Source organism: Panthera leo, chromosome D2 (genome assembly GCF_018350215.1).
Source record: "Panthera leo isolate Ple1 chromosome D2, P.leo_Ple1_pat1.1, whole genome shotgun sequence".
Lineage (NCBI taxonomy): Eukaryota > Metazoa > Chordata > Mammalia > Carnivora > Felidae > Panthera > Panthera leo.
This window is the reverse complement of record NC_056689.1, coordinates 36,477,545-36,499,447: the sequence shown is the minus strand read 5'-3', so window position 1 is coordinate 36,499,447 and position 21,903 is coordinate 36,477,545. Positions and strand designations below refer to the sequence as shown.

General features: G+C 39.5%; 1 protein-coding gene across 8 annotated transcripts in view; it reads left to right on the top strand.

Moving 5' to 3' along the window:
* Positions 1–21,903, top strand: part of KCNMA1 (potassium calcium-activated channel subfamily M alpha 1) — a 726,269-nt gene that overhangs the window by 690,345 nt on the left and 14,021 nt on the right. For all 8 annotated transcript variants that reach the window (XM_042909283.1, XM_042909282.1, XM_042909285.1 and 5 more), the window contains 2 exons: positions 1,021–1,151; positions 21,363–21,557. In XM_042909283.1, coding sequence (XP_042765217.1) covers positions 1,021–1,151; positions 21,363–21,557 — 326 coding nt within the window. The remainder of the gene's footprint in view (positions 1–1,020; positions 1,152–21,362; positions 21,558–21,903) is intronic.

Sequence of the window (21,903 nt, the reverse complement as noted above, 5' to 3'; positions counted from 1 at the left end):
AATCAAAAAAAAGGAAACCTCATCTATTCTTTTCCTAAAAGCACCATAATTATTCCAGAAATCATGAGTGCTCATCTCCTCCCCCACCCCACACTTTCTTCCCTATTACTTGCTCTGCAAAACTGATAATTTCTGAAGCCAAGATGGGAATGGAAATTAATTTGTCATTTAATTTTTAATAAGTTAAAGACATCTCAGTGACACAGCCAATCAGTCTGCACGTGCCTGCCGGAGGAGTCCTTGAGGAATCCTCAGATGGAAATGAACTACAGCATCAAATGCTGCATCTACTTTAGCTGAAGCACATAAAAGATTGAGCTGTTTAGAAGGGGAAAGGGAGAACGTGGGCGTCCCCACGCAACTCGGAATGCACAGCAAGTCTGTATCAGCAAGCAGCTGGAGACAGCCAGGAATCCATCCCACCTGGGGTCACAGTCTGTCAGACAGGGCCTGTCAGTGTGTGCCTAGATTCAGGGCTAGGGACACCAGGCTCTACCCAGGCTGACCCCCGGCGGGCTAGGTCCTGCCTGCAGGTAAATTCCTTGCTATGTGCCTTTGCCGTGTTCCCAGTCTATCGCTCTTCAGTCTTAATAAATTGCTTTCTTTTCCTGTGGCTAAACTTAGCATCCCAGCATGGCTACTCATGGCTACTCATCCTTGAAATATGTTCATCTCTCAAAGGACTTGGCTACCGAAAAACACTTCAGGGTGTTCTTCGGTCATGATTCTAAAACTATACCAAAGGACTGACCAGCACTGTCCAGCAGTTCTCCGGCGGCCTGCCAGGGAGCAAGGCTGCTTGAACTCATTGCTCTCCAGGCCTGAGAAGCTTGAACAATCACGTAGAAGCAGTCCATTGAGTCTGCTGGCTCCCACCCCAAGATTCATTTACAGCTTCTCCCATGCTTTTCTTTCTTTTTCAGTGACTTCAGTGTTGCTAAACCAGTAGCCTGCTCTTTCTCTGGCTTCACTGTTTGTGTATGGTCTTTGGAGCTAATTCTCATTTTACACTTTTTCTAGTGAACGATACTAATGTTCAGTTTTTGGACCAAGACGATGATGACGATCCCGACACAGAACTGTACCTCACGCAGCCATTTGCATGCGGGACAGCATTTGCAGTCAGTGTCCTGGACTCGCTCATGAGTGCGGTGAGTGGGTGCGGGATATGGGACTGGAGCATCTCTGACCTCCAACGTTAGCAGCCTAGGCCCGAAGCTTGAGCTCCCGGGGAGAGCATGACCATGCAAAGCTTGCAGTCTAGAAGGGGATACCAATGTTAGTCAGACTGCTGTGTAACTAACTCAATATTTGGTTATGAATTCTTGAAAGTGTGAGGAAGGTAAGGAAGAGGGGAGATTTTGTGGGAAGAACATCCCCTGAAGAAGAAAAGCAAATGCAAAGGCCTGGCGGTGAGGGAAACTGACAATCTTAAGGAGGCCAAAGAAAGCCTGTGTAGCTGGGCCACAGTGAAAGAGGGAGAGGGGAGGGCGAGGCAAGTTTGGACCTGCAAGACCAGAAAACTCATTTTTATGGCTTTGCTTTTTATCTCAAGGTAAATGAGGAGGCATTGAAGGGTGGTTTTAAGCTGGCAAGTCATGTGATCAGGTTTATGTTTTAAGAGGATTGTCCTGGCTGGTGTGTGGAGGATGGCTTAGGAAACAAGATGGCAGCAGGAAGTCTGAGCATATGAGGCTATCAAAGCTTGGACAGGGATAGAGCTGGCGGAGCTGGAGGGAGTGGGTGCATCTGAGTAGTGTTGGTCAGGAAAATTGATAGGACTTGGAGATAGATTGAATATGAGCAGAAGATGGAAGAGAACAAGGTGTCAAGGGTGTCTCTTCCATCCCTGCCCATCACTGAAACGCAAGTCCTGGGAGGAGACCTCGCATGAGGGCCAGGCCTAGCCGGTTCTCTGCTGCCAGGAAGGAATGAAGCAGTGGCAGAGAGAGGAGGACGGGCTGGCTGAGGAGGTCAAAAGCATCATTGGTTTCTTTTCTAACTTGATATGCACCAAACAGTCAAGGCATTATTTTTTCACTTTTGAGACTAAAAACAAATAACAATTAAAAGTAGGCCCCGGTTCATGAAGCTATCTTGAACTAAAAAAAGGCAAAAAGCAGACAATAATAACCTATTCTGGTTATTATTGAGGATTGTGAAGTGTTCCCACCGAATGTCTTTATTTATTAGAAAAACCTCTTTATTTTGGAGCCCTCAAATTCACAATTTATGAAAATACAGACACAAGCTGGATAAAAACTGAGCTTTGAGGAATCCATGAAAAAGCGTTTTATTGAACACATTAAAACCATAAACATAGCTCAGTGAGTTTTTATACACATACATTCCTTAAAGTGCTTAAGAAGGCTATTCTCCTGAATGTGTTAAACAACTGATATGCTAATTATGCATTATTCTCCTCTATTCATTAAAGCTGATCCCAGAAGAACCTCTATTTGAGGAAAGAAAAAAAACATAAAGCTTTTTAAGACTAATTTAGGTTATTCGGTATTTCTGAATGTGGTCCAACTGCAAGCACATCTTATTTAAAAAATTAGAATTATGGGTTTAAAAATAATTATGAGACAATATTCATCTGAATTAAGGTTGACTAGGCATCATGCCATAACTTAGCTTTCCAAGGCAAGAAGGAGAGAAAACTGTCCCTGGAGAAGGCACTCTTGGTTTCCCAGGACTTGTGATTTCTTTCTGACTGCCTGCTGGTTCCAGGAGTAACCTTTCTACCTGCTAGTGATGTTGGGCTCAGTTTGGGCAAATACCTTAAGCAAGCCAGAAGATAGAAGCTACAGGATACGCTCATACAGTGCCGACTTGTCTGTATGGTCTTCAGTTTCAGCCGGATTTCTGTAATTCATCTCTTTAGAAATTTCATTTGACTTCTGATCCTAATTAGAGAGATTACAGAAGATTGTTGTTACTAAGAGATGATGAAACTGTTTACAGTAGATTTTTTTCCTAGAACTACAAAATACTCTATCAACAATTTATAAAAATTCAAATTTATAAAATTATTTATTTGTCTACCTGTCAGACATTCTGAATAGTCCAGGCAAGACCAGCTCTATAATTAGCAAGCCCACCTTTTCATACATTATTAAGAATTTCAAAATGATGACAGCAGAGCTTTAAGCCAAGTGAGGGGCTCTCCTGAGCCTGGACCCTGGGTGACTGCACAGGCCACACACCCATGAAGCCAGCCCTTCGTACCAATAAAACCAATAAAGTTGATTTTAAGCAACAAAGAACTTCACCCCTACACAACTGAAGGGGCCCACGGTAGCCACAGGGCGGGGGTAGGGGGCACATCTGGATCTGAGCTGCACAACTGTCTGTCTGTAGCACCACCAGGGAGTCAGTTCTTGGAAACTCAGATGAGAAATCAAAGTGGGTTGGCTTGAAATTTTTAAAAAGCCGTCTCTAATCTCCTTTGAAATGCAAACTGAAGTGTCTGGGAGAGAGTGGCTAAGGCATGTATGGATGCTACGGTCTGCCAGCAGCATTCCTTCTGAATTCCAGCCTGGGAAAAAAGGGTATCAAGAATCTAGTAACTGTCATTGTACTCATCACCAGCTTCATCCGTTGAGGGCCCAGAACCGTGAGAGGCACTTCAGCTCTAGCGTCTGATCTTTTGGGCAATAACGTGCACAAACCTGAAGCAGGACATATTTAACCAATCTACTGACAGTGACTTTTCAAATCATTAGTCAAAATGCGTATCCAGTTATTCCAGGCCTGGTTTTCATCGTCTGGGACGAACAAGTTGCACAGTGAGGTCTTGAATTGAGTCGGGTTCCTCAGACCCAGTTGACAAAAATGTTACCTGTGATTTCTTTGCATTCTACCTCATGTATGAAAAACCAGGAGATTAGTCAAGAACCAAGGCAGTAACTAGAAGGAACTGAGAGGGTTGGCAGGAATGTAAATTGAGAAACTGAGGCCTCTCCAAGCAGCGGGAGCCAGAGGTAAGCTTCATCCCAGGCACTCGCTTACAAGCAGCATGCCGACATTTACACACACACCTCTTCAGATGTCCATGATCTCCTTTTTCTAGCCCCCAAATTGCCATTTAATCATGTGTCCAAACATCCCCTGAATATTGTCCTTCATAAGTCAACTCCTGCTGCTTCCTGCTTCATTTGTTAAAAGAGTAATGTTTTGATTCATCGCAGGCATTCCTGAACAGATAGGGATGTTGCAGACATGGCCTCACGGCTGCCTCCTGCTAATCAGCAGCAGAAACACATGATGAGAGGGAGTAATTACGCTTGTGGGTGGATGCCTCTAGGAAGACGACCGAAAAATAAGAAATGTGTTTTTCAGAGTGGTACCAGCTTGCCGGTCACACACAGACGAGAAAGATGAAAGGAAGCCTCTTTGTATTTAGAGCTAAAACTGGCACGCGAGTATTCAGACTTCTTTTCCACAGCTACATACTCTTCCCATCCCTCACCCCCAATGTGAGTTCTACCTGGACCCTCCCTAGACAGAAAAGATAAGTCATGAACTAAGAGTCCGACTGCTTGGATCCAGAGCCCAGAACCACCATGTACTGGCTGTGTAACCTTAACCTCTCTGTGCCTCAGTTTCCCTATCTTTAAAATTGGGATCATAACAGTACTACCTTGGCTCAGTTGGTTAAGCTTCCGGTTTCAGCTCAGGTCGTGATCTCACGGTTTGTGGGTTCGAGGCCTGGGTTGGGCTCTGTGCTGACAGCTCAGAGCCTGGAGCCTGCTTCGGATTCTGTGTCTTCCTTTCTCTCTCTACTCCTCCCCCACTCACGCCCTATCTTTCTGTCTCAAAAATAAATAAATATCAAAAAAAAATAATAGTACCTTCCTCACAGAATTGTTGAGATAATTAAATGAGTTAAGATTGTAAAGTGACTAGTGCAGTGCTTTGCACATGACAAGCTCTATATGCATTCATTGTTACTAATCGATGCCTTCACTGGGCACTTAACTAAATGCCAGGCACTATTTTGATGCTGAGGATTCAGTAGTGAAGAAGAAAGAGGAAGACCCTGCCCTCCTGTTGTTGGAACTTTCATTCTAGTGGGCGATAACTATGTAAATGACAGTAGTTATCATTACTGCTAGTAGTAGTAAATGAATACTATGAAATGGGCAAGACTGATTTGAAGAACATAAAATAGTTTGCACGGGTGTAGAGACCTGTGTTAGCAACCGTGGTCAGAGTAAAGCTATCTTAACAGAACACTTGGAAGCTGACACCAAAAAATCAGAAGAAGAAAGCGCCTGGGGGTGAGGGCGAGTAGCTTTCCAAGGCAGAAGAAAGAACAGGGCAAAGGCTGAACAGTGGTGCTGAGCTGGGTTTGGTTTGTCTGAGAGAGTAGTTGAAGGCCATCATGGTTGGAAGAGAGTGGATACCGGGGAGGGACATACAATAAGCAGTCAGACAGGCAAAGCTGTCGTCCATACTGTGAGTATTCTGCGTCCAAAACATCACACTCCGCAAGGTTCTAAGTCCGGGGTTAAACACTTCAGTCCTGGTTAGAGGATGCTTCTTCCTTCGGATGCCACTGGCATCCTCCTAAGGGCACTGCTTCCTGTGTGTTCTGGATGGAAGAACAAATCCATCACTGAATTGAGTCCTGAACTCAACCTCTGGTTATTTTTCTGTCCAGTGTGCCATCCTAGTGCACTCATTTTAAGAGAAGAAAGAAAGAGAAACAGCACAATATTTTGGCACGAGTACCTGGACTGATGATATTTGGCTTGTAATGATGGGTCTATCATAGAAGTCTCAAAACAGCACATAGCAGGCAACACCCATCCCACAGACAGGTTCTGCATTTCCAAAAGGTTTTTAATGTTTAAATGGAATCTGCTGCCAATGTTTTAAAATTACAAGATTACACATAAAATATGGGTTTCCAGCTAATTTTGATTAGAGTCACAAAGCAGATTCTCAGATGCCCACAAAGCAGCAATTGGTTAGAGCTGAGCAATGGTCCCCTTAGCTACAGCCCACACTATTCCCCATTGGATTCTACCAGGCCTGTTTTACTCATGCCACTGGTCCCTGCCTGTCCATTCTGCCGAACCAGACTTACAGGCCTCCTGCTTCTAATTTTGTGAGCCCTCACGACTGTCATCAGAGAGCATCCTTGGTCTTCTGGCCATTTGCCTGTCCTTTGAGTCAGGAGGTTGAACATGTGATGTCCATTTTCTTTGAACCCTCAACCTTTCTCAGACAGAAGTATACCACACTGTACCATCGTTATCAAAGGAGTGCTGAGAAGACAACCCCTTCTGGGGAGAAAAGAGGGCATCCTGTAATGAGAGCTGATGAATTCCACTGCACAGTCGCAGTGTTGTTGCTTTTTTAGAAAATAAGATTCCCTGAAGTTTCAGATTTGTACATTCTACCTAACCTGGAAAAAAATACAGAGAAAGACATACCTACCAGTGTAAAGGGAAAGGGCAGAGGAGAACCAGAGGCCCCCTTTTCCAGTGTCCTATACATCCAACAAGCATTGCAGGCACAACAGAGGATGCCGTCATATCGAGGGACCCTCAGTGCTGAATCCCTCAGGAGCCCAAGAAAAACTTCAGTATGAGCATTTTATCCCATGTGTACCTCTGCTTTGCCCACTGCATCAATGCCCAGGGTGAGTGTTTGCATGTTCAATAAGTTAGTATTTCATAAAAAAGGCAAGGACATAGAGGAGAAACAGTGTGGCACCAGCCCATGAATTAGGACTTAGAGCTTCTGGTCCCAGCTCAGCAGCATCCTGTGTCTGTCTTTTCCACTGTCTGGGGCTCAGTTGGGTCTAACTGTTAATGAGAATGATATTAACAGCCTCTTACCACATTCAAGGAATCAGGTAGGGACAAAGGTAGATGAAAATCTTTCACAGAGTTGACAAATATTTAAGATCAAATGTAACTACAAAGAAGTAGATTATATATGTGTGTGTACATATCTATGCATGTACATATACGCATATGTGTATGTACTCACAGACACATATATGTTATGCTTCTGTATTCTATTCTCTAATATCAGAGAGCTGGTCTCTGTTTGCCAGAAATTACCGAGCTTATGTTGGGAAGAATGAAGAATGTGACCATCTGGAAGATGGACCCACATGATTTACTCTCTGGTTTTTTTTAATTATTACTTTGTAAAATTTATTTTGAGAGAAAGAGAGAACAAATAGGGGAAGGGCAGAGGGAATCCCAAGCAGGCTCTGCGCTGTCAGCACTGAACCCGATGCAGGGCTCAACCCTACAAACTGAGATCATGACCGGAGCCAAAATCAAGAGTCAGTTGCTTAACTGACTGAGCCACCCAGGCTCCCCCACACGATTTACTCTCTTAGTTGTACTTGCATTTGTCCTTGCATTAAGGAGGGTGTTTTGGAGGGGACAAGTTCTCAGTCAGCCCAAGCTAATCCAGTGCCACGTTAACATAAACAGATTATTCCTCCATGGCCCTCTTCCTTACATTCCACCCTAAAGCCTCACTTCCTCTGCTCACTAGGTGAGAGACAGCCGGTGGGCCATCCTGAGGCAGACCAGCTAGCGCCAATGTCTGTGTAGCAAACGGTAGTGAGCTGTGTTGCACCTGGAACATACCACTGCTGTCACATCAGGCCAGGAAGGCCTGGGATTGGGAAAAAAAAAAAAAAAAAAAAAAATCAAATCGTTCTCATCCCTCATGAAAGAAAAATACTAAAAATAAAAATCTACACCATGCAAACTAGCAAATATAAAAAATGGCAGCTATGGCATGGAAAATGACAATTTTAGAGCAATTATAAACGAAAGGCAAAGTGCCATTAAAGTTAAGGCAATGTTATTAAAAGATGTGTTAATTTTCAGTTAAATTTTCTATAAAAGACCAATTAGTTTAACAGGCTTGACAGCATTAACTGTGAAACATAAGCTCTGGTAATTATACTTTAAAAAAATAAAAAGAGGAAGATGCTCCAGTGTGTTAGAAACACAGGCACAGAGGGGTGTCTGCAGAGCAGGCTAGGTGGCACTGTGGCCTCAGATTTCTCTGTGCAGTCAGGTCCTCTGCCCAGGGTTTCTCAGCTTCCTCAAGCCCTGTTACTCCGTCTATATCTGAGAAAGGTCAAAGTTCTGAGGCCAAGGAGGCCATGCACGTGGTCCAGCTCTCTGATAGGAGAGTTGAGAACACAGAAACGTGGGGAGATGGAATTTTCTAAATTGCTTGCATTGCTAATTGGTTGTTACTTTTATAAACTACCATTTTTTGAGTATTTGTTGTGCACTAAAAGTTACACAAAGTATCTCATTTAACACTGTAAGCTGGCTCATACTGGGTTTTCTTGGATTCCGGTTACATGGATGAGGAACTCGAGGCATACTAAAGTCAGGTAACTTTCCCATCGTCATGGCTGTTGAGTGGCGAATCAGGGATTTAAAGCCATACTAGCTGAATTCTGAAGTCAGGACCATGTTGTCTTACCTAGAAGAAAAGCTTTCCTGACTAAGGATGGAGTCCTGACCTTGGTAGTAGGAAGAGGGGCTCCCCTATTCCCTAAACAACATGTGTGTGTGTCTCTCTCTCCCTCTTTTTGTTTTTTTTTAACATTTAACCTTTATTTATTTTTGAGAGACAGAGAGAGAGAGAGCATGAGCAGAGGAGAAACAGAGAGACAGAGAGGGAGACACAGAATTCAAAGCAGGTGCCAGGCTCTGAGCTGTCAGCACAGAGCCTGACCCGGGACTCAAACTCACAGACTGCAAGATCATGACCTATAAGCCAAAGTTGGATGCTTAACCAATTGAGCCACCCAGGCGCCCCTACATGGGTCTCTTGATTCCAAGCACAAGAAAGACCCTACCTTGGTTCCCATAGGCTTCCCAAAGCCCATGTGACACAGGAACAGCCATGGCCTCTGCACATAGCATCCCTGAAGACTAGTCTGGCTAAGTCTGGAGGCTCTATACGGAAGTCCCTCACAAGGCTTCTAGCAGAAGTAAGATGAACACAGTCACAGAAAAGGCCAGCAGTACGGAAGCTTAGGAGGCAAAGGATCACACTTCCATACTGCAGTCCTCCCTCCAGAAGTTTGTGTTTCTTCAGTTCTAGTGTTTCTATTAATCCAGAAAAGAATTGTGCCTTCTGGGTCAAGGGAGTTGTATGGAAGTTTGCTGTAGCTGGCGCATCCTCCACAGGAATTGTCTGTGATAATTGGTATTTGAAGTCCTAGCATCTGGTTTGCCGTGTGGTGCTGAAACAGCCACTTTCTATGCAGAAAGCTCTGGATTTGGTGCTTAGCTGCAGACCGATGTTATGCTCTGTGAGTGATACCCCAACCACAAGAAGAAATCTGTGCCTTCCATTATGACCATCTGGATATCCTTTTTCAAGAAAAGCATGCTCTTTCCACCAAGTCACTCAGATCACAAAGAGACCTTGATGCATGCTTAGAACACACCCACATGCAATGCTCAAAGTACTTCTCTGCAGGCTGATTATTGAGGCAGCAGAATAGGAGCAAGAGTGCTCTGCTGACAGACAGACGTCATTATTCTCTGTCGTAGCCGGTATTGTTGCCCGCAGTGCTGCTTCTTGATGCCTGCGTGGAAAAATCAAGGAGAGAGGTCTGGGATACAGAGCCAGGTCAGAGGGCAGAGATTTGTGTTCAGAGTTATGAGTGAACTCTGTGTTGTTCGGGCACCCATGAAACCCTGTGGCCTGCCCTGAAATTATACCTGTGTGATGGGAAATTTTGAAAGTGACACACTCTGAGCAGCATACAATTTTAGGCACAAACCAAGACCCAAGGATTAGTAGATGCTCAATAAATGTCAGTGACTGATTGATCTGAAGTTTGTGTTGTTTCAGTGTAACTGGTTTCAACACAGAAGGGGAAAGCCAAATCCTAAAGATTTAACAAAACAATAATCTTTCATGTTGACCTTCTAGACTTTGCAGAACAGAATTTATAGTGGTTTTCATTTAAAAATCATTGACTGTTTTCATTAGAAATGTTATTCATACTCAGTGTGGGGTATTTTGAAAGCACAAGAAATATATAAAGAATATATATAAATATAAATATATATAAATATATAAAGTGAACCATATTTTCAACACCCAAAGATAAGCATGATTAATACTTTGGTATATTTCCAGGGTACCTGGGTGCCTCAGTCAGTTAAGCCTCTGACCTCAGCTCAGGTCACGACCTCACAGCTCGTGGATTTGAGGCTGCATCGGGCTCTGTGCTGACAGTTCAGAGCCTGGAGCCTGCTTCAGATTCTGTGTCTCCCTCTCTCTCTGCCCCTCCCCTGATCATGCTCTGTCTCTCTGTCTCTGTCTCTCTCTCTCAAAAATGAATAAACATTAAAAATTTTTTTAAATATTTTGGTATATTTCCTCCCAGATGGATAGATAAGTATGGAATCATTCAGTTTTATTATGTTGGGTTTTTTTCCCTTTTATTTTCACAGTAACTATTTTTTTAATTTTTATTTATTGAGAGAGAGACTGAGCGAGCATGAGCAGGGTAGAGGGGTACAGAGAGAGGGAGAGAGAGAATCCCAAGCAGGCTCCATGCCCAGAGGAGCCCAATGTGGGACTTGATCCCATGACTGTGAAATCATGACTTGAGCCGAAATCAAGAGTCAGACCCATAAGTGACTGAGCCACAAAGGCACCCCCACAGTTAGTATTTTATCCAGAGCATTGAATCATGTCGTCTTATTGGGTATCATGATTTACAAAGCCTTCATAGGATTTCATGAGATTCTAACATATAGCTATTCCAGAATCTATTTAACCATTACCTATTTATTGTGGGGCATTTCACTTAAAATTTTTGTTATTGTAATAATAATTAACCCTGTGATAAACATTATTGTACATAATCTTTGAACAAGAAGCAGTTTATTATCTTGAGGCAAACTTTCTGAGTTTTTAACAAATATGAACATTTAAAGCTCTTGATGCTTTTAATATTGCCAGGTTATCTCCTATTAATTTGCACTTCCATAACTGTTAGATAAATGTCATCCTATGCACTCTAGTGGACACTATCATTTTCTCTGTTAACTGCGTTTATGATAGTTTTGAAGTATATAAACTTCTAATTTGTATGTAGTCGTGTAAATGCATATTTTCTTTTGTGAATTATTCTATACTGGTTTTTTTTTTTTTTGCTTTATTTTTTTTTGTTTTATTCTTTTCTATAGTTTTTATGCTGAAAAAGTGCTTGCCAAACAAGCGAACTCTCAGGTATCCTGAGATCAGTTCAGTATTCAGCTATATTTTCATCAGGTTGTTTGTGGCTGTGTTTTTTGCCTTTAACTACTTTATAAACATTTGCTTCCTTTCTTTTGCCTAGATTCATTGAGATATAATTGACTTTTAACACTATGTACATTTAAGGATACAGTGTAATGATCCAATGTATGTATTATACTGAGAAACGATTACCACAATAGGGTTAGTGGGCACATCCATTATCTCACATAGCTACATTTGTGTGTGTATGTGTGTGAGAACTTTTAAAATCTACTCTTAGCAACTTTTAAATATGTAGTACAGTATTATTAACTGTAGTCACCCTGCTGTACATTACATCCTTAGAACTTATTCACCTTATAACTGGAAGTTTGTATCCTTTGACCACCATCCCCACATCCAGCCCCTGGCAACCACCAATCTGTTCTCTGTTTCTGTGAAATAGTTGCTTATTTATTTATTTATTTATTTATTTATTTATTTATTTGGTTCCACATAGAAGTGAGATTATACTATATTTGTATTTCTCTTTTGGACTTATTTTACTTAACATAATGCTCTCAGGATTCGTCAGTGTTGTTGCAGTTGGCAGGATTTCATTCTTTTTATGGCTGGATATTATTCCATTGTGTATATATATATACCACATTTTCTTTATCCACTCGTCTGCCAATGGGTGCTTAGGTTGTGTCCATGTCTTGGCTATTGTAAAAAGTTCTGCAGTGAACATGGGAGTGCAGATGTATCTTTAAGATAGTGATTTTTCATCCTTCAGGGATATACCAAGAAGGGGAATTGCGGGATCATATGTAGTTCTATTTGTAAGTTTTGAAGAACAATCGTGCTGTTTTCCATAGTGGCTGCACCAATTTACGTTCCCACCAACAGTGTACAGGGGGTTCCTTTTCTCCTCATTCTCATCAACACATGTGTCATTTCTTGATTTTTTGACAACAGTAATTCTAGCAGGTGTCAGGAGACAGCTCATTGTGGTCTTGATTTGCATTTGCCTGATGATTAGTGATATTGAACACCTTTTCATGTATCTGGTGGTCATTTGAATGTCTTCTTTGAAAAAATGTCTATTCAGTTCCTTTGTCCATTTTGTGTAGGATGTTTTTTGTGACTTATTTTTGCTGTTGAGTTATACGAATTCATTCATTCATTTCCTTTTTTTAGAAATTTAATATAAATATAAATACATTTTCATAGTCAAAACTATATAAAATAAATAAAATTACAGGAAAAAATTGAAGTCAATCAGAATTCTATCACCCATAATTAATTACCAAGTAAAATTTGAGAATACAATTATTTTTACATAAATTAGCCTTTATCTGTTGAGGTCTACACTTTTAATGTAAATTTTAGATCATGGCGTTTTTTTGGATACTGCTTTTTTGAATATGTTGCTATTATATCGTATAATTGTTACTGTGCCATTAAATATTCTCTGAAAACATAATATTAATATTTGGACAATATAACTAATGTAAATGTATTGTGACTTATTTAATCATTACCATATTGTTGAAGAATTTTTTCCAGATAGCCAGTTGCCCCTAAATCATTTGTTGAAGAAACATTTTTTCCCTTTGGTATATAATGCTTTCCTTATCATATTAAACAACAAATTAGCAAACTGTTTTTTTTGTAAAGAGCCAGATGGTGAATATTTTAGGCTTTTGAGAGCCATACATACTCTGTAAGTACTTGACTTCTGTCATTATTGCACAAAAGCCTACTTGTAAACAAATGGGCATGTCTGGGTCCCAACAAAGCTTTATTTAAAAAAAAAAAAAAAACAATAGGGGGCAGACTAGATTTGGCCCACAGATTTGCCAACTCCCATATGAAGGTTGTATAACTACTAGGCTCTTGTTCTCACTAATCCATTCTGGTTGATTGATCTTCTCGTTTTTAATATTGTCTACAGTGTTTAATTATGAAATATTTAATATTTATTTTAACACTTGGGAGGACAACTTCATAAACTGTTTCCAGAGGAAATTTAGCATATTCATATCAAGTTTTTAAAAAACCCAGTTAAATCTATGATTAGGCATATATCAAACTTAAAAATTTTACTAGAGGGGCGCCCGGGTGGCTCAGTCGGTTAAGCGTCTGACACTTGATTTCAGCTTCAGTCATGATCTCACGGTTCCTGGGACTGAGCACAGCCTCAGGCTCTGGACTGACAATGTGGAGTCTGTTTGGGATTCTCTCTCTCTCTCTCTCTCTCCCTCTCTCTTTGCATCCCCCCTCAAAATAAATAAAGGCACTTTAAAATAACTTACTAGAGAAAATATGACATTATAACATCCAGTTTACATGTTAAGGAACATGGTCTTTTTCTCTATTTTTCTCTTTTTCCTAATAATCTTTTCTGTTGGTAGATGATCATTACTTTGCTTGCTGTTGAACAACAGTGGCTGTTCTTCTTACTCATGACCAGTAACTGTGACATTAAAGAGAGCTTCTGGAATAGGAGAGTTAATTCTCAAACGTATATGACACTATATTCTCTTTCTTATTTCTAATTTTATTTTTTAGTTATATTTGTCATAGGCTTGCTTATTTTATTTTTTCCAAGAATTATTTCTGGTATTTATCAATTTAATAAATATCTTCCTGCAGTTTCATTAATTGATGCCTTTTCATTTCATCCTTCTGCTTTTCTAAGATAAAAAAGAACAATAAAAGACAATTCTTTTAATGCTTAGCATTATTTATTATGATTCTTTTGTATTTAATAATAAAATCATTTAAGGGTCTGAATTTGTTTCTGCAGCTTTGGCCTCAGTCTATGACATTTTTACATACCATTTTCAAATATTTAATTTTTAAATACTCTATATTCTAAGTTTGATTTTCATCTTGACCTATAGTCAGGTTTTAGAATACTTTTCTTTTAAACTTGGAGATGCTGGAATATTTACTTTTATTTCTATTATTATCTTAATTTTTTAAATGTAGACCCTACAGCTCATACTTTATTTGTATATACTGAGATTTTATACTTTGAGCTGTGGATCTTTTTTTTTTTTTTTTGGTAATTATTGTTTGGGAGCTATCTAAACATGTCACAAAGTTTAGCACAAATCTACTAAATCACTTGCATTATATCCTTAATTTTCTTATATTTTGGTTTGAGCTGTGGAAGCTAGAAACACAGTGATATTTTACATACCACACTCAGTCCACATTTATTTTACTCTAATTGCTAATTAGTTTTGCTTTCTCTATTTCAGTTATATTATTTTGTCCATAAATAGGTAATATCTTTATTGTAAATTTTAACTCTCAATATAAAGTTAACTTGCTTAATGTAACATTTAACATTTTACTCTTGAAATACAGTTTTCAATGGCTGTTTTATTTTGTTCTTTCATGTTTCTTTATGAATATATCAGAGTTTGATTTTCATTTTGGCTTTTGAACAAGTCTGAGAATCTTTGTAATTCAACCAAATCACTTAGTTCATATCTGTTTAGTTATTAACATATAATGCTATAATTTTGCATTATGCTTTACACGTGCCTCTGTAATTGTGTCTTTTATTATCCATCTTTGGGTATATGGACTATATTTTTGTATGCTCATTGACTCTAGTGGTATGTGAACTATCTATATTCTATTTTTGATTCTAGTTAGTGGTTACGAGGCATTCTATAAATATGTGTGAAAGTATATTTTCTAAGCATTATTGTCTAGAAAAATTTAATTCTTGATTCTTCCTTCTATAAGATCAAGGAATTCACATGCCTTTATATCCATCCTCCTCTCTCCTACCTCATTTTGTGGACTTTTAAAAATTGATGAATGTTACTGTATTAACAGATAATTTTATGTCATTTTTTTCCTTTAAGGATTACTTTTGACATTTGCATTTAGTTTAGTAATAAAAAACACAACCATTTATTAAATTCCATATTTCAATACATTTCACCAGTATTTTTAAAACAAATTTGCTCATTTTTTAATTTCTAAAAGTTTAAAAAGATCTTAAAGGATGCAAATTTTTTTCTGAGTTTTTTTTTTTTAATGTTTATTTATTTTTCAGGGACAGAGACACAGACAGAGTGCGAGCGTGAGCTGGGGAGGGCAGAGAGAGAGGGAGACATAGAATCTGAAGCAGGCTCCAGGTTCTGAGCTGTTAGCACAGAGCCCGATGCAGGGCTCAAACCCACAAACTGTGGGATCATGACCTGAGCCAAAGTCAGATGCTCAACCAACTGAGCCACGCAGGTGCCCCTTTTCTGAGTGTTTTTTTTTTTTTTAATGAAGTAAGTCAATAAATGCTTAGGTACTCAGAGATTCAAAATATTTTTTTTTCAAAAATATTTTTATTGCCTTCACAAATGATTGATGATTTAGCTCTATGTAGAATTCTTGGAATAAATGTGTCTTTTGAAATCTCAATTGGCATCGTTCTTAAGTTTTCTAGAGAAGTCTCTGGCTAACCTGATCTTGTACTTTTTATTTTTGTACAGTATTGTGTTAGGTTACTTTTTTTATTTATTTAATATATATTTTTTAGATGTTTATTTATTTAATTTGAGAGAGAAAGCAAGCAAGAGCTGGGGAGGGGCAGAGAGAGAAGGAGAGAGAGAATCCCGAGCAGGCTCCACACTCAGTGCAGAGCCCGATATGGGACTTGATCCCACGACCCTGGGATCATGACATGAGCCAAAATCAAAAGTCGGACACTTAACCAACTGAGCCACCGAGATGCCCTTCTTCATTTCATATTTTAAATTTAAATATTTGCCTACTACAGATTTAGGTGTTAACCACACCTACTTGGTGAGCCATTTCAATCCACATCCTCAGTTCATTCTTCAGCTCAGGACAGGTTGTTTTCAACTCTTTCCTTGCTTGCTTACTCATTTTTACCTGCTTGAATTTTGTTTACGACATTAACTTGTGAACACTTGCTATTTATCAATTTGATGTCTGTTGTCTTTCCTCAGTATCTACCAGCATTCTCATAGAGACAGACAGATGGAAGGAAGAAGGAAGGGAGGGAGGGAGGGAGAAAGGATGAAAGAGAGTTTCTACATGTGGTTTTGGCCAACTTCTTAGTTTTACTTCCACATCACTGACTTTTATGTATGTGATTTTAGTTCTACAACATACTGTGTATTTTTTGTTGTTGTTTTGGCAAGAACACTTCACATGAGATCTACCCACTTAAATTTTTCAGTGTATCATATAGTACTGTTAATTACTGTTTCTTAATGGATAAAAATCTGGCCATTACAAGTTTAGTTTACCTTTTAGCTGTTTCTCTTGTTTTAGGAACTTTGCTGAGATATGATTAATAATCCTGCAATTCTCCCACTTAAAGTGTGTAATTCTGTGATTTCTAGTATAATCACAAGTATGTACAATCATCACCACAGTCAATTTTAGAACATTTTCATTGTCTCAAACAACAAACAACAACAACAACAACAACAGCAACAAAAAAACCAAAAAACCTCCATACCCTTTAGCAACGGCCCATAAACCTCTGTCTCCCTCCCTGAGCACCAAGCAACCATTCATTACTCTATTGCCTATATTTCTTGATTTGGCTCTTCTACATATTTCATATAAATGGAATCATACAGTATGTAGTCTTTTGTGATTTTCTTTCACTTAACATAATGTTTTCAAGGTTCATCCATGTTGGAGCATGTTTAGTACTTTGTACCTTTTTATGGTATGAATAATATTCATATAACTGAATGATACTCACGCATGGATATCGGACATTTTACTTATGCATTTATGAGGTGATAGACATTTGGACTATTTCCATTTTGGGACTGTTGTGAATAATGCTGCTGTAAACATCTGTATACAAGTTTTCATATGGACATATATTTTTTTAGTTTTTCTTGGGTATATACACAGAAGTAGAATTACTGAGCTATATATAACTCTGTTTAACCACATGAGGAACTGTGAAACTGTTTCTCAAAGTGGCTGTATCATTTTATATTCCCACCAGTAGAGTGTTGGTGTTCCAATTTCTCCCCATCCTCAGTCTTTTTGATTATAGCCATCCTAGTGGGTGTGAAGAGATAGCTCATTGTGGTTTTGATTTGCATTTCCCTGATGACTAGTGATGTCTTTTCATTTATTTTGTTGGCCATTTGTATCTCTTTTTTTTCAGAAATGTTTGAGTCTTTTATCCATTTTTTTAAAATTGGGTTGTCTTTATATTGTTGGGTTGTTAAGATTGTATATGTATTCTGGATACTAGGCCTTATCAGATATATGACTTGCAAATATTTTCTGTCATTCTGCAGGTTTCGTGGGTTTCTTTCACTTTCTGGATAGTGTACTTTGTTGCACAAAAAAGTTTTAATTTCAATGAAGTTCAATTTATTTATTTACTTATTTTTGGTTGCCTTAACTTTGCGTATCATATTTAAGAATCCATTTTCAAATCAAAAGTCATGACAATTAATCCTATGTTTTCTTCTAAGTGTTTCATAGTTTTAGCTCTTAAATTCAAGTCTTTGATCCATTTTGAATTAATTTTTATATATAGTATGAGGTAGGAGTCCAACTTTATTCTTCTGAATGTGGAAGCCCAGGTGTTGTAGCACCATTTACTTAAGAGACTATGTTCTTTCTCTATGGAGTAGACTTGGCACCCTTGCTGAAATCAATTGACAAAAGCATATGAATTTCTTCCTGTACATTCTTTAATCCCATGTCTGTCCTTCTGTCAATACTACACTATCTTGATTATAGTAGGCTTCTAGTGTATTTTGAAATTAGGAGGTTTGAGTCCTCCAACTTTTCCTTTTTTTAGATTGTTTGGTCATTTCGAGTGCTTGAAATTTCATGTGAATCTTAGAATCAACTTTTCCGTCTCTATAGAAATGGTTTTGGGGATTTTGACAGAGACTGTACTGAATCTGTAGATTGTTTGGAGGAATACTACTGTCTTAATAATATTAAGATTTCCAATCCATAAACATTGGATGCCTTTATATTTATTCAGATTTTCTTTAATTTCTTTCAACACTATTTTGTAGTTTTCATTGTACTAGTCTTGTACCTCCTTGGTTAAATTTATTCCTAAGTACTTATTCTTTATGATGCTAATATATGTGGAATATCTTAATTTTATTCTTGTATTGTTCATTGCAAGCATATAGATATACAAATGATTTTTTTTGTATATTGATTTTGTACTTGGAAACTTGCTGAACACATTTATTACCTATGATTGAATTTTAATAGATACCTTAGAATTTTCTGTATATAACATCATGTTCTCTGTAAACAGAAACATTTTGGATATGGATACCTTATTTTTTTCTAGCCTTGGCTAGAGCCCCCAGTGCTCTGTTGAATAGAGGTGGTGAGAGTTGACTTCCTTGTCTTGTTCCTGATCTTAAGAAGGGTATTGGATTCTTTTAATCATCTCTAATCATATCCATTTTAATTTAAATATCTTACATAAAAAAGTAATTGGGTAAGTTGTATGAAGTCAGCTTTCTTATAATCTGATCTTTTACTTCTTATAGAAACCATATTTAAGAAAAAATTATTTTGATTCCAAAACAGATGCTTTGATCTTTTCCTATTACTTCTTCCACTAACAATTTAATCAGTCAAAATGATGCTTTTCCTTTATATCTTAAATGTTATGGTTCCTTTTTTAAAAATATGTATACTGGCTCTTTTTATTTCTCTCTATCTTTGAGCAAGGAGAGGTCTGTTTTTCAGTATTTGAGGTCTTGACTGTTCTGCTTCCCACCTCGCTAGCTGTTAGATTCCTCCTCTTGGTCTTGATCTAAAGGGGTGATTATAGTGCAGAGACCCTTGTCAAAGTTCTTTGCTCAGCACTCACTCATTTAATGTGCCACAGGGTTAAGTAGGGGTCTTCTGCTTCTCATGGTGGGTTATATGACTGTAGGGCTGTGGATTTACCTCCGAAAACTTCGGACATGTTTGTGGATTTTCCCCAAGGTGACCCCTACTAGAACACAACTCTAGTGGCTCTTCCCATTGCTGCTGTCCCCTCCCAGGATTCAGCACCATGGTGACATTTGCTGTGCCACTGCTGAGTCCAAATAGGGTCTTAGAATGGGGGGAGATTAAGAAGTGCAGATTCAGGGGGTTGCCTGGGTGGCTCAGTCGGTTAAGCACCCAACTTCAGCTCAGGTCATGATTTCGTGGTTCGTAGGTTCGAGCCCCACATTGGGCTCTGTGCTGACAGCTCAGAGCCTGGAGCTTGTTTCATATTTTGTGTCTCCCTCTCTCTCTGCCCCTCCCCCGCTCATGTTCTGTCTCTCTCTCTGTCAAAAATAAATAAACATTAAAAAAATTTAAAAAAAAAGTGCAGATTCAGGGATGATGTAAACAGCCTTGGTTTGCCTACCTCTCACCTCAAGTGTAAACGATTTTTAAAAGGGAAGGTTGAGGATGAGCTGACTGTCCCTCTCACCAGCAAAAGCTGCAAGTCTCTGATATTAGGCCAGAAGTATTTATCAGGGCTTCCGGTGCACCAAGCACTTTTCTATGTGCCTCACATGTATTAGTTATATTATCCTCATAACCACTCCATTATTACATTTCATAGATCATGAAACTGAAGAACAAAAATGACAAATAACTTTCCAGGGTCACGCAGCTACTAAGTGGTGAAGCCCAGCATTAAACCCACCGCCTGGCTCTTATCTCTTGGCCACACCAGCAACATTTCCTCCTGTACCTGCCCTGGTTCTGCTTCTGTGTCCCCAGGGCCCATCTAAGCTTTAGTAGAGGATACATTCATGCTCTTCAGGGTCTGACTCCTTCTGAGTAACATTCCTAGTTTCCTTTGCTGTTAGAATTTTCTATCATTTTGGGTGTTTTGCAAGTATTTCAGTAAGGAAAGTGAATCTTGCCCCGTGAACGGCTATCATCTGAACTCAGAAGTCCTCATGGAATTTTTTGCATATGTGCTTGACCCTAATGTCTGTGCTTATTTTATGGATGAGAAAATCAAAGCCTAGAATGGTTAGTCCACCTCCCCCAAGCCATAGAACTAGTGATGGCCATGCAGGATGGGAAATTGTCCTTCCCTGGCTTGTTCCCCACTGTGTTTTGCCAGGTAAACCAACAAAATCACTGAAATGAAATTTAGCTGCCTTTCCTAACCCACTTCCAAAGGTCCACATGCCCTCAGAAGACACAGGCAAACTTTGCTTTGATTTCACTTCAGCCTGCTTGATTTCTTCTTATCTTGGAAAATGGAATGCAGACCCTCACTTGAGACTTTTCTCAAATTAGGCTGGGTGACATATGTCTTTTTGAGCTCTTTTATTTGACCCCCTATTAATGTTTTTAAACCCTAATTGTTTTGTTCCTGACAGACCTGTTATGTTTCATGTGTGAGAGAAATGTACACATAGAAGGAAACTTCTGTCATCTTCTGTATTTGCCTCAGACTATTGAGATTATTAAAAACAAAACAAAACAACCAAAGTGCACACACGAGGGCATCTTCCTCCTTGCAATTTTATCTGGCATATTTAATTGATAGAGACTTCTGGGTTAGATTGTTATCAAAGGTTGTAGTAAATTGTTGAGCGTGTGGCCTTAATGATGCTCTCGACATCTCCTTCCAACACACAAAGAAGTTTTGCCACATTGGGGAAGACGGCTTCCTGGCATAGGGTGACAGGACCTCGGAGGAGTCCTCCTTGGGTTAGCAGCCTGTGCAAGCTGCATTTGTGTCCCAGGTCCAAAGTCCCTTAGTAGACACGTGGGACTCGAGGAAGGGGAAGCAGTATTTGCATCCCTACTGACACCAATTATGGTAAACACCAACTATTTAGACATCAGCCCTTTAATAAAAGTTCCCTGAAGTGGTTTTTGAAAGTCAAGCTCTCATGGCAGAACCAAGTAAGAGGGAAAAGAATGGAATAATTGGAGGCTGCTGTCTTTTCACTTCCCACATAAAATTATTTGAAGAGACAGGCCAGAACTTTAAACAGGAGATACCAAGAAAAGTTGTAATTTGGATGTCTGTTGTCGTGACTTTAGGGTATTTGCTTAAAGGAATTTTTTTCTCCCCTACCCCCCAACTCTCTCCCCAGACATACTTCAATGACAATATCCTTACACTAATCCGGACGCTGGTGACTGGAGGAGCCACGCCAGAGCTCGAGGCTCTGATTGCCGAGGAGAATGCACTTCGAGGGGGCTATAGCACCCCCCAGACGCTGGCCAACAGGGACCGTTGCCGCGTGGCCCAGTTAGCGCTGCTGGATGGGCCCTTTGCGGACCTGGGGGTGAGTTCATGTTGCAGAGGTCACCTGAGCCCACTGACTGGGAATAGCTTGGCCAGAGTGAACTGGGTGCCAGGGTGAGGAGCCAGGCACCTGTCTTTTCTGTCTTCTGTGGTGATTCACTAGAGGTGATGTGTATGGTGTGCTGTGTTTTACATGCAGTCCTTCATCTTTATTCCCACGGCAATCCTTTGACATAGGTTCTACTCTCAGACATTCTAAGGAAACTGAGGCTCAGAGAGACGGAAGACTGGCCCTATCAGGAATTTGCGCCAGGAACCCTGGCTTCAGAGCCTGTGGGCTTTACTCACTCCCCTAGGTATCTTCTACCACGAGCTAGGAGGCATCA